Here is a 13182-nt window from a genome sequence, read left to right as displayed (position 1 = left end):
GACTGGCTTCAGTTGGTCTTGATAGGGTTTGGAGCACCTGCTCCTGTTTGGGGCCCCCGCTCACGTTCCATCCCTTGCTCCCCACGCTGTGATGTGATGTCCTCATTCCGTGGCCTGGCTCAAATTGAAATCACAAGTTGCTCCAGAGGCCGTTGTCTCTGTGTTCTGGGGGTCTGTGGAGAGCAGGCTGTGTCGGCAAGCCTTTCCACACTGTTGCAGTGTTCGCCCCAGATTATTACAGCATAGATAGCACTGAGGAATAAAAGGACTACAATGGTCATTACAGTGTGTGATATGGTCATGGTGAGGGTGGTATTTTGAGTTTGCTTGTCTCAGGAGGGGCATGATTGATAGTTCGACGTACATCACCAGAAATAAATGTTTTCATGTATTTTTTAAACAGTCATGAAGAAGACATTCAGCTGAAGTTGAAGTGACACTTATTGTTCTACTCTTTAGTTGAACTGCTCAGACGGTCTGTCTGCTCACTAGTGTAAAGACAGCAGCATGTCTTATTGACTGTTTCTCACCGCAGTTTTACTGAGATAGTCAATGAGGACAGGGCAAACTGTACAAATTCAAATGAAAGAATAGAATTGAGCGGTTATTGAACACCCTTTCTAAAGGCTCCACAAGTAAGCATCAGTAATGTTTGTTTACCATGCTTCCTCCTGATGTACTTTGGGCTTAAATCAGATTTTAAATCAGATTTTTAAAGGCAAACTCAAAATTGGTGATGACAGTTTTTTCACAGAACAGCACAAAAGTAAAGCACTTCGGCAAATGAATACGCCCTAGACAAGTTGTCAGACAATCGATGATGGATTTTACGTCACATTCGCTCATTCTTTTGGGAGGTAAAATCAGCCATATACAACACATTTTACAGAGTACCATCTGACTCACTGTTCAGCTTATTGTTTCTTATTAGAGTGTTTTGCTTGTTGCATGATGAGTTTGAATGAGTGGCACTCAAATGTTCAAATTTCCATCAATTTGTAAATAACCTTCTTTAGCTAAAGCCTACTAATTTTCTGTCAGAAATCACAGCTTGTTTGTATCATAATAGATAGCACTTGTCTTATCAGTCAATTGCATGTTATTTGCAGACAATTGCACCTCGCGTGGGGGACTCCCAGACTCCGACCTGCTCTCAGTGTGAATGACTCAGTGAGAACAGCCAAAACAGCTCAAACAGAATTTGCTGTTACATAGAAACTATCAGAATTTGAAATTCTCTTGGAGATAGTTTGACCAATCCAAATACTAAAATCAATTCAATTCTCAGACCCGGGCTTTTAAACATCTCCAATTATATCTGATAATATGGCAACTGTCTCACTATAGACATTTAAGACGTTGGAAAAAGAACCTTGCGCATCTGGCAATGTGTGCACTTCCATGTCAGTCAATGGCCGTGGAAGCTGAACCTCAGGGACTGTGACTCCTTCATGATAGTGACCATAAGGACCTCCCCAGTCAAGGCCGTATTCCATGTCAACCTAATGTGAGATCAACAGTAAAATATGAACATGTCTATTTTATGCAAATAATAAAGGAATGCCAAGCACAATAGAACAAGGTCATTTGGCAATACAATGTTTGCTTGCAGTGTAAAAATGTTTACCACAGGTAGTTGCAATTTATCTCTAATCATGTTAAATAAAATGTGGTAAAATAATGTTTACCAATTTAATTATATTATTATTTGCATCATTGATTACTGCTTACATTCATACTTATTCATACGTACAAATGTGTGTGTTATGCATTAGAAGTGTACTTGCTAACACTGAAGTACAAACCTGGACGGGTCATGATATCCCTCACGTTGATTCTGAATCCATAGCTGCAGTGGTGACTGATTCCCCTCAGAGCGCAGTCGATGGTGGTTCCAGCCGTCCTTGAAGAACTGCAGGTGCCTTTGGATTTGTGGAAGGCAGCTCCAGTGCAGGGTATAGATGTGGATCTCTTCATCTAGGTTGAGTACACCCTCCCTCTCCGGGTTGCAGATAGAAGTCTAGAAGAAGGCAAACACTCCCTCAAAGACATCCCTCCACAGTCCTTCTATCCTGGATAAAGAGACAAAGCAGAAAAGCAGAAGAGTGTGAGAGAAAGAGTTGGGGGAGAGAGATATGTTATTATTGTTATTCATAAAATCACCACAGTTGTCTACAGTCACAACTCTTTCTATGCAAAAAAGTTGTAAGAATGTTTACTAATCAGAGCAATTTAGCATGTGACCTAACACAAACCTAACATAACCACAATATCAATCTAATAACTCATTTGCGTCTTAAAAAGGTTTATCTGCAAATTAACAAAACACAATTGGCCGTTTAAGCTAATAAGGTTGATTTGAAGAAGTATGAAAATATACACAATTATTACAAAAATGATTATACCTCTGGTTGTGTGTACTTCTACCAGTGAGATGGGAATTCCCTGTTTAGACCTCTGGTGGACACCATGAAGTGTGCCACTTGAACATTTTCTCCTCCTTTGTCAGACCTAACGCGTGATGGCACTCCATAGGTGTTGACTGCTTCAAGGAAGCGGTTCATCACCGTTGAGGCCCGGTTGTTGGTGGCGGCGCTGAGGTACACGATTAGATGGCTAAAACCGTCAATGCCACCATGAACTACAAATCGCCATCTGTAATAAAGAAATTGCATTGCTTCGTTTACTGGAATATTAAAGGTCCCATCTAACATAGTCAAAATAATCTTCACTCTTCAATCACTGGATGGATGTGTTATTTTTTCTTCGACTGACATTTTACATTGGCTTTACACAAGTCTTCAAGACAGTAACGCAAATGGACATGATGAGTGAATTAGTAGTAAATCTATAACAAATACATCCTGATCATTGTCCCAGCTTGTTGAATAGGCCTCTGGCATAAACGTTGCTCTGTGGCGGTTAGTAGAGCACTTAATGCAGCGCAGGCGCCACCCCAGTGGCATGACTTCAACTGAGAATGGAGGGGATGGGTGACGTCCCCCAAGATGATGAGAGTTTGCTCGTAGAACGAGGCCTGGATACGGAGGAGCACACCAGTGACTTTGCAGCAGGATTTAACAATGGGTTGGAGACCTGTTTGGTTACCAAATTGCTGAACGCTACAAAGTCAATCTCTGTGTCAGTACATGCAGCTAACTGGAACTAATTGTCAGCCAGAGACTCCACACGAAAAAGTAAATAATCAGATTCAGCACAAGCATTTTCAGCATGGTTAGCCAACACTCTCAAATCTCTGGCTATCTCTTGCATTCGTGTAGCCATATTGCGTAGTGTCTGTGTCATAGAAACTATGCATGTGAAGTCGATCTTCGTACTCTCTCCAAGGTCATTCATTTATTTTTACATTTACCTGCATATATATTTATGGATTTATTTATGTATTCATTTATTTTTTGATTTTGGCCGTCTTGGTCCTACATAGACTGGAAGATCACTCATTCAAAGTAGGAAAAGTGAGATGGAAATGAAATGAGGATGTGGTAGTGGTGGTGATGTATGTCGTAAGGACATTGTTCTCTGCACTACAGTATCAGACAGACCTCTCAGGAAAAAGTCTACTTCTACTTTCAGGCAAGAACCCTAGTTTCCAGAGAGCTAGATTACATATTTAGTAGTCATATTTCAAACACACACACACAGGCAAACATGAATTTTAGTTGGCTCCTGACAGTGTACTCAAGATGTTCCCGGACTGTTCCCGTGGCTCCCTCTAGTGCCTCTTTGTATGAAACGATAACATTATATTTCACTGTTTCAGACTTTTCCAGACAGTCACCCACTCACTCATACTGTATGTGAATGTGTGCATTAGCAATGACAATGATAAGATTTACAATTGAAAAACTTTTTGTATACAGCTTGGTTTCTTCTAGAAAATACTAAAAGAAAAACTCCAACCTGCGTAGGAAACGTAAATAATTATATCAATGGGAAACACCTTCTGTTAACATACACATCTTACAAAGGCAGTGAAAAGTTTCACATCAAAAAACAACAGAGCATGCTAAACCACGTGAGCGTGGCCTACGCAGAAACTGTTTTCCATGGTATGTGCTTAAACCACACAATACTTGATGACTGTCTTCCTTTAACTATGCAATCTAGTCAACAAAAGCAAAACTAGCCTATAGCAGATTGCAGGTGCAGTGCAGTGCAGTTCCGTTTTTTTGGGGGGTGGGGGGGGTTCAACGGTTTCACTATAAATCAGAGGAAGAAGTATTGGCATGACAGGCTGTCTATTGTAGGTTAAAGTGTGTCTTACCAAACAAGTATTGAAGCCAAAAGGTTTGGTTCTAGTGGAGACGAGATAATTATCCCAACACGACTTCGGTGAGTGTTTTTCTGTAGCCTACTGTAATACTTTTGGACAGGAGTTTTGCTCCCAGTTCGTCACTGCATGCTTTATAGAATTAAAAGCACATCATACATTTACATTCACCCGCGGTTTCTGCTATGCTGTTGTGAGATGTCGTATAATCTTAAATCCTCTAGACACATTTAAATGTCACTATCCCTAAAACAATGGAAATACATTTTAAACACAGGCACTTTCTACAATGGGGAAAAGTCACACTGTTCAGACCTATACAGTAGTGATGGGCATTCCGGCTCTTTCAACTCAGCTCACCAAAGTCAAGTCAAACAGATTGTGATAGTTTGACTATGATTGGTGTTATAACAATTCTAATTAAATTATTAAAGGAAATCATACTCTACCCTAACCACAATGTATTTACAAATGCATTGGTTTGTTATGAAAAAGAATGCTATTAAACATTTGCATTTATAGTATAACTTTTTAATGTATATAAACAAAGTGCATATAAATCTAACCATTCAAAATGAATATAATCTGAACAGTATAATAGAATATTGCACCATATCAAAGAAAAATAAATAACAATTTGCAAAACTGCAGCATCCCACAAATTGAAATACATGTAACAAAGAAGGATGCTATTACACATGTGCATTTAAAGTATAACTTTTTTAATGTATATAAACAAAGTGCATATAAATGTAACACTTCAAAACGAATACAATCTGAACATAATAATAGAATATTGCACCATATCAAAGAAAAATAAATAACAATGTGCAAAACTGCAGCATCCCGCTTAAAACATTAAACTGGTTCCTCTTTTCTCTCTCTTCTTTATTGCCATGTTATAATCAGCAGCACACAGCAATGCTGACCATATTTTGCTTTTATGAGAGATTTGCATTCAGAAATACAAGCTGCCTCACTTTCGAGGGGCTGATGCGGTTTCTTCTCTCAGTAATTATTTGTCCCGTTTTCAAGAAGACCCTCTCAGAGGGAACGGATGTGGCCACTATGCAGAGTCTCCCTGTCATGACTTCAGTAAACTGTGGGTAGACAGAGGCCTTGTTCTTCCACCAGCTCAGAGGATCTGCAGATGGAGGAGGGGCTCCTCCAAATAGGATCGGACCTCCATTATGGCATCTGCTGAGGGATTCCTTCGTGCTGCATCCCCAGTTGCTCTCTCGTCAAACAGCATCCAAACAGCAGACGTTTGTGGCACTACTGCTGGTGCTTCTGCTCCATCTGCTCCCTCTCCTTCCTGTTGCCCTGGTGCCTGAGCCAGCTGACTGTTGGGGCTGTCCCTCCCTGCTGCTGAGGTTATTCTTTGAATAACCTCATCAATCGCTCTGGCATCACTGAAGGCTAACTTCTTAAACCAGGGGTCAAGTGCAGCGGTTTCACATGTCGTGTGGTTACATTTGCTTCTCTCTGGCGGCTGGCTGTGATTCGCTGCAGACCCTTACACATGTGTATCATTTTTGAGGTTGTCACATAGCTGAAAAGAGAGAACAGTAACTTATTAGTTCAGGTTCATGTTTTGTCTACTGATACTGCATTCTCATTTACGGCTCATATACATATATAATACTGGATTAAATAATGATGTAGTAATAACTGCTTACTGTACCTGTCTCCACTGATCTCCACAGTGACCAGCTCAAAGGGTTCCAGGACTCTGCACACCTCCTCCACCACCTCCCATTCCTCTTGGGTCAGACATTCAACAGGTGCATTGCCAATGGCCAGGGTAGAGATGATGGCATCCTTTGACTCAAGAAACCGCTTCAACATATAAAATGTTGAATTCCAACTTGTAGTTCAGTCTTGTTTAGGCCTCAGCTTAGGCATCCCCATCTGGCGTTGTGTAGACTTTAGTTTTTCAGCACCTACTGTGCTCCTGTGGAAGTATTCCACAGCTGCTTTCCCTTTGTCCACAGTGGGCTTCATCACCTTCAGAGCATCTCTTACAATCAGGTTGATTGTGTGGGCAAGACATGGATGATGGGTCCATTTAAACATTTTCATGGCTTTGGTTATGTTAGCTGCATTGTTGCTAACACAACAGACCACTTTTCCATCTACTGCCATTCTCTGGTCACTCTCAACAGTTCCTCTGCCAAGTTCTCTGAGGTGTGTCTGTCGCTGAACTCAAAGCAGTCCAGAAGACAGCTAGACATCAAAAAATCTTCAATGAATTGACATGTAACTGACATGTAAGAAGTGGTTACCTTTGATGTCCAGCAGTCACTGGTAAGGCAAACTGCAGTAGCTTTTTGGACTCTTTCCCACACTGAAGCCTATGTGCTTTTGTACAGATGTGGAATAAGTGATTTTGAAAGGGTTTTCTTGCTTGGAATTGTGTACATTGGATTTAGACTATTGCTATAGTTTCTAAAACCTCTGTCCTCCACGATCGAAAATGGCTGGAAATCGGTGGCAATAATTTTAGCAAATGCAATATCAATTTGGCCTTGTTTTGCTACAGACATAGACTTTGGCATAAACTGGTCCATAGAAGACTGCGTTGCTGTGGGACGCGGAGTAGGCCTACTTGACTGAGTGGACACATCTCCACGTGTGGAGGTGCTGGCTCCACCACTATCACTAGCAGGCCCGCTAGATTCTCGAAGCTCCGCTACAGCTAGCTTCACAGTTGGGTGCACAGTTCGCATATGCCGGTGTAGGTTGTGCGTAGAACCGGCTTTATATGAGATTTGTTTTGGCAAATTCTACACTGTGTCTAACATTGTCTACATTCTTAAAATGCATCCAAATGCTACTGTGCTTCCGACTCATTTTCCAGCTGTTGTTTTCACAGCTGTCCTTCTTCTCTCTCCTCGGCTGCTAAGTGTGTGACTGTGAGTGTGTTGGCTCGGCCCTCCCTCACGCATCTTTGGTTGACACTGTGTGTCTGATTGACAGGAAAAACAGGTGAGGCTGTTAGTCTGAGCAAACAGAACGAATGTGTGTGCGCGCTTGAGCATTTAGGCCTATATTATTTTATTTATTTTTCCGTTCTTTGAATTAGTTAATTCTATTAATTTCAATCTTTTGATTATTCATATCTTCATTTTTTTATATTTTTATAAATAGATTCAGCTCTTCTGATATGCGAGCCAGCTCCCAACGTTCACCTACAAGAGCCGGTTCTTAGAGCCGATGGCAGGGTTTACAGACAATCACAGACTACAAAGAGAAAACCAGCCACGTCGCGGACAACGATGTCTTGCTTCTGGACAAGCTAAACACCTTCTTCGCCCGCTTTAAGGATAACACAGTGCCACCGACACGGCCCGCTACCAAGAACTGTGGACTCTCCTTCTCCATGGCCGAAGTGAGTAAGACATTGAAACGTGTTAACCCTCGCAGGGCTGCCAGCCTAGACGGCATCCCTAGCCGCGTCCTCAGAGCATGCGCAGACCAGCTGGCTGGAGTGTTTACGGACATATTCAATCTCTCCCTATCTCAATCTGCTGTTCCCACTTGCTTCAAGATGTCCACCATTGTTCCTGTACCCAAGAAAGCAAAGGTAACTGAACTAAATGATTATCGCCCCATAGCACTCACTTCTGTCATCATGAAGGGCTTTGAGAGGCTAGTTAAGGATTATATCACCTCTACCTTACCTGCCACCCTAGACCCACTTCAATTTGCAATTTGCATCTGTGGACCCCAATAGGTCCACAGACAATGCAATCTCCATCACACTGCACACCGCCCTCTCCCATCTGGACAAAAGGAATACCTATGTAAGAATGTTGTTCATTGACTATAGCTCAGCATTCAACTCCATAATACCCTCCAAGCTCATCATTAAGCTCTGGGCCTTGGGTCTGAACCCCGCCCTGTGCAACTGGGTCCTGGACATCCAAACAGTCCGCCCCCAGGTAGTGAAGGTAGGAAACAACACCTCCACTTCGCTGATCTTCAACACTGGCGCCCAACAAGGGAAGCATTCTCAGCCCCATCCTGTACTCACTGTTCACACATGACTGCGTGGCCACACACACCTCCAATTCAATCATCAAGTTTACAGACGTCACAACAGTAGTAGGCCTGATTACCAACAATGACGAGACAGCCTACAGGGAGGAGGTGAGGGACCTGGGAGAGTGGTGCCAGGAAAATAACCTCTCACTCAACATCAACAAAACAAAGGAGCTGATCGTGGACTTCAGGAAACAGCAGAGGGAGCAAGCCCTTATCCACATAAACTGGACTGCAGTGGAGAAGGTGGAAAGCTTCAAGTTCCTCTGCGTACACATCACTGATGATCTGAAATGGTCCACCCACACAGACAGTGTGGTGAAGAAGACGCAACAGCGCCCTCAGGAGGATTAAGAAATTTGTCTTGGCCCCTAAAACTTTTACAGATGCACTATTGAGAGCATCCTATCGGGCTGTATCACCGCCTGGTACGGCAACTGCACCGCCCACAACTGCAGAGCTCTCCATAGGGCGGTGCAGTCTGCCCAACGCATTACCGGGGGCAAACTACCTGCCCTCCAGGACACCTACAGCACCCGATGTCACAGCAAGGCCAAAAAGATCATTAAGGACCACCCGAGCCACTGCCTGTTCACCCCGCTATCATCCAGATTGCGAGGTCAGTACAGGTGCATCAAAGCTGGGACCGAGAGACTGAAAAACAGCTTCTATCTCAAGACATCAGACTGTTAAATAGCCATCACTAGCCAGCTTCCACCCGGTTACATAACCCTGTACCTTAGAGGCTGCTGCCCTACATACATAGACATGTAATCACTGGCCACTTTAAGAATGGAACACTAGTTACTTTAATAATGTTTAAATAATGTTTACATACTGCTTTACTCATCTCATATGTATATACTGTATTCTATTCTGCTGTATTTTAGTCAATGCCACTCCGACATAGCTCAAACTAATATTTTTATATTTCTAAATTGAATTATTTTTCTTTTAGATTAGTGTGTATTTTTGCGAACTATTAGATACTACTGCACTGTTGGAGCTAGGAACACAAGCATTTTGCTACACCTGCAATAACATCTGCTAAATATGTGTATGTGATCAATACAATTTGATTTGATTTATTTCATAAGTGAAAGTGCAATGACATTTATATGCGTATTCTATTTCCCTCTCTGTTTGCAGTAAAATGCCACTGTGTGAAAGGGACGTGTGCTATATACAATGGATTGTCTACGTCCCCACATTCGTGGTGGGTTTACCCCTCAACCTGGCCACCCTGTGGCTCCTCCTCTTCAGGATCCGTCGATGGACTGAGTCCACAGTGTACCTCAGCAGTCTGATCATCAACGACATCCTTCTCATCTTTTCTCTGCCCTTCAAGATATACGCTTTCGGCCGCACCTGGGGCCTGAGCATGGGCTTCTGCACCTTCCTGGAGAGCCTGGTGTTCGTCAACATCTATGGGAGCATCGTACTGATCGTGTGCATCTCGGGCGACCGATATGTTTCTCTGCGGTTTCCATTCAACGGCAAACGTCTGCGCTCGCCACGGAAGGCTGCCCTGGTATGCCTGGCTGTGTGGGTGACGGTATTCGCTTTCACCACACCCGTCTATGAGCTACACAACAAAAACACCACTAGCCTCCACAACAACAATGAAACCAGGTGTTTCGAGGGATTCTCCAGGGAAACCTGGGGGAAGAAATGGATCATTGTCGCCATGGAGACGGTGTTCACAATCAGCACTGTCACTATGTTGTTCTTCTCGGTGCGCGTGATGCAGATCCTGAGTGACATGCGGCGTCGGAACCCGCTGGACAAGAAGGTGAGGGACAACAAGTCTGTGAAGATCGTCCTGAGCAACCTGGTGGCCTTCATGCTGTGCTTCATCCCCTACCACGTGGCTGCAGTCGTCTACTTCCTGGCCAAGAACCGCACAGAGAACCCAGACGTCATCAACCCCCTCAGAGACTTCGTCCACATCAGCACCTGTCTGGGCAGTGTCAACTGTCTGACGGACGGGGTCTGCTACTACTTCATCCTGAAGGAGAACCTGCTGACTGCCAGCCAGGAGAGGAGGAGGATGTCCACTAGAGGGAACAACGTGGCAAAGCCCGGGGAAATCAACCAGCATCCGATGGACAACATCATGGTCAAGGGACCCGGAGAGACAGGATCAGACACTCAGGTCACTGGAGATCGATAGAACTTGCTAGAGAGATGTGGTTTATTGGAGTGGAGAGCAATGTGGAGAGCAGGGTGGAGGCGATTTCCCTGTAGATGGATGGCTATCACCTCTATCTGGGAAACGGAAACTCAGATCTCCACAACAGAGAGGAGAAAGACTCTCGAAGAATGAATGACTGGTGTTAGGTTCTAATTTTCAGAGTAAAAAACTCAAAGGACATTTATGAAAGCTTAACCAAGTTTATTCTGCCCAGAGGGTCAATACAGCTGCATTCATACAAAAACATTTTCACACAAGCACTGATATTTAACTGTTCCTCGTAGGCTGAGTCTCCTCCTACCCATCTGTACAAACATCATTCTTTACTGCTAGGCAGGACACTAGTGATACGGGCCATAAACTTTTATTTCTCCCTTAACCTCTCTGGGACATGTGGGACGCTAGCGTCCCGCGGGACACACTGCCAACAGCCAGTGAAATAGCAGGGCGGCAAATTCAAAACAACAAAAATCTCATAATTCAAATTTCTCAAACATACAACTATTATATCCCATTTTAAAGATACACTTCTCGTTAATCCAACCACATTGTCCGATTTCAAAAAGGCTTTACTGCGAAAGCATAACATTAGATTATGTTAGGACAGCGCCTAAACAAGAAAAACCACACAGCCATTTTCCAAGCAAGGAGAGGCGTCACAAAAACCAGAACTACAGCTAAAATGAATCACTAATCTTTGATGATCTTCATCAGATGACACTCCCAGGACTCAATGTTACACAATACATGTGTGTTTTGTTCGATAAAGTTCATATTTATATCCAAAAACCCCATTTTACATTGGCGTGTGATATTCAGAAATGTTTTGCCTCCCAAAACTTCCGGTGAATGAGCACATTAATTTACAAAAATACTCATCATAAACGTTGATAAAATTTACAACAGTTATTGAAAGAATTATAGATACACTTCTCCTTAATGCAACCGCTGTGTCAGATTTCAAAACAGCTTTACGGCGAAAGCACATTGTTCAATATTCTGAGTACAGAGCTCAGCCATCAAAGCAAGCTATACAGTTACCCGCCAAGTTCTGGAGTCAACAAAACTCAGAAATAGTATTATAAATCTTCACTTAGCTTTGCTGATCTTTGTCGGAATGCACTCCCAGGATTCCCACTGCCACAAGAAATGTTCATTTTGTTCGATAAACTCCATATTTATGTCCAAATACCTCTGTTTTGTTCGTGCATTCAGATCACTATTCCAAAGGCATAATGTGCGAGCGCAAAACCCGAGACGAAAAGTCAAAAGGTTCCCTTACCGTTTGTAGAAACATGTCAAATGATGTTTATAATCAATCCTTAGGGTCTTTTTAACATAAATCTTTGATAATATTCCAACCGAACAATAGCGTATTCATTACAGAGGAAAAAGAAGGAACGGTGCACCTGCGTACTGGCGCAGTAAACAACTCATAGGTCTCAGGCTTGAGTCAGCTCTTATTCTATCCCCAGTAACAGTAGAAGCATGAAAGAAGGTTCTAAAGACTGTTGACATCTAGTGGAAGCCTTAGGAAGTACAAAATGACCCCACAGACACTGTAGTTTGGAAAGGCAACCACTTGAAAAACTACAAACCACTTCCTGGTTGGATTGTTTCTCAGGTTTTTGCCTGCCATATGAGTTCTGTTATACTCACAGACATCATTCAAACAGTTTTAGAAACGTCAAAGTGTTTTCTATCCAAATCTACTAACAATATGCATATCCTACCTTCTGGGCCCTAGTCGCAGGCAGTTTAATTTGGGCATGTCATTCATCTGAATTTCCGAATACTGCCCCCTGTCACTAAAAAGTTAAGAGGACCTGACCTGACCTCAACCCCCCTCCATCACTAATCCACAGCTCTCTCCCCTTATCAAATCCTGCCACATGTAATCGCTTCTGATGGGGTCACCTTGGGGTCATGATAGTGGCTGCACCAAATGATTGATGTATTATAATAATTGATTATGCTTATGTTGTATGAATAGAAGGGGAAGGGCTATAAGACCCTCCCCCACTACATTTATAGGGCCCTGGACCACAGATTAGTAATATATTCATTATAAGGTTTAATACTGTTCCACAGTTCTTTTCTAGTCTCTGCCTCTTATAAGAAATGGTCTGAGCAGATATGTGAGCCATTGCAGTCAAAACAGAGTGTCTGTGAGAAAGTGCCTCAAGGCTAAAAGAGATACATAGACACAGACCCCTGCAGGGGAGTAAATAGATAGGAGACAAGTCAAACATCATCAGCCACACTGGAATGGAAAATTACTGCTGGGCTATTGTTTTCTCCTGCAAGTTTGTATAACTGTATATGCATGGGCTTGGTCTCATGAGTAGAAGGTGTTGACGTAGGCAGTTACAATACTAGGGGTTGACTGCAAGCATATTAAAGCAACTTTTACCTTTTTTATTTTGCAGAACTTACTCTGAAACATGCGTGCTGTGTTTCCGTTGTCCACTTCTGTCTGCAATTGCATTAATAAAGGTTTGATTGATTTACTTAAAGAAGATATTGTCTGATTGCTGATTTCACCAATAAGCCAATGATTGACAAGGAACAAGGAACCTTCCCCAACACTTCCCTGCACTCAACACATTCCAAGCTTAGTTGCACACACATTCCAAGCTTAGTTGCACACACT

General features: G+C 42.7%; 1 protein-coding gene across 6 annotated transcripts; it reads left to right on the top strand.

Annotated features, from left to right (window-relative positions):
- The first annotated feature begins 4149 nt into the window (after nucleotides 1-4149).
- LOC106581353 (lysophosphatidic acid receptor 6) lies at nucleotides 4150-13048 on the top strand. Of its 6 annotated transcripts, none has more exons than XM_045703942.2 (4): nucleotides 4179-4353; nucleotides 7167-7279; nucleotides 7442-7682; nucleotides 9485-13048. In XM_045703942.2, the coding sequence occupies exon 4, from the start codon at nucleotides 9489-9491 to the stop codon at nucleotides 10506-10508; it is 1020 nt and encodes a 339-aa protein (XP_045559898.1). In that variant the 5' UTR covers nucleotides 4179-4353; nucleotides 7167-7279; nucleotides 7442-7682; nucleotides 9485-9488; the 3' UTR covers nucleotides 10509-13048. The 6 variants fall into 6 exon arrangements, with proteins under 6 accessions (XP_045559899.1, XP_082822849.1, XP_014018831.1 ...); XM_082966724.1 differs by having other exon boundaries at nucleotides 7442-7877; XM_082966722.1 differs by having other exon boundaries at nucleotides 7442-8954.
- Nucleotides 13049-13182: the final 134 nt, after the last annotated feature.

The sequence above is a fragment of the Salmo salar genome, chromosome 20, assembly GCF_965601325.2.
Source record: "Salmo salar chromosome 20, fSalSal1, whole genome shotgun sequence".
NCBI classification, from domain to species: Eukaryota; Metazoa; Chordata; class Actinopteri; order Salmoniformes; family Salmonidae; genus Salmo; species Salmo salar.
This window is presented reverse-complemented; position numbering and strand designations above follow the sequence as displayed.

Excerpts from the sequence above, each read along its gene's own strand:
- LOC106581353 (XM_045703943.2), top strand. The coding sequence starts at position 9,489 with ATGCCACTGTGTGAAAGGGACGTGTGCTATATACAATGGATTGTCTAC.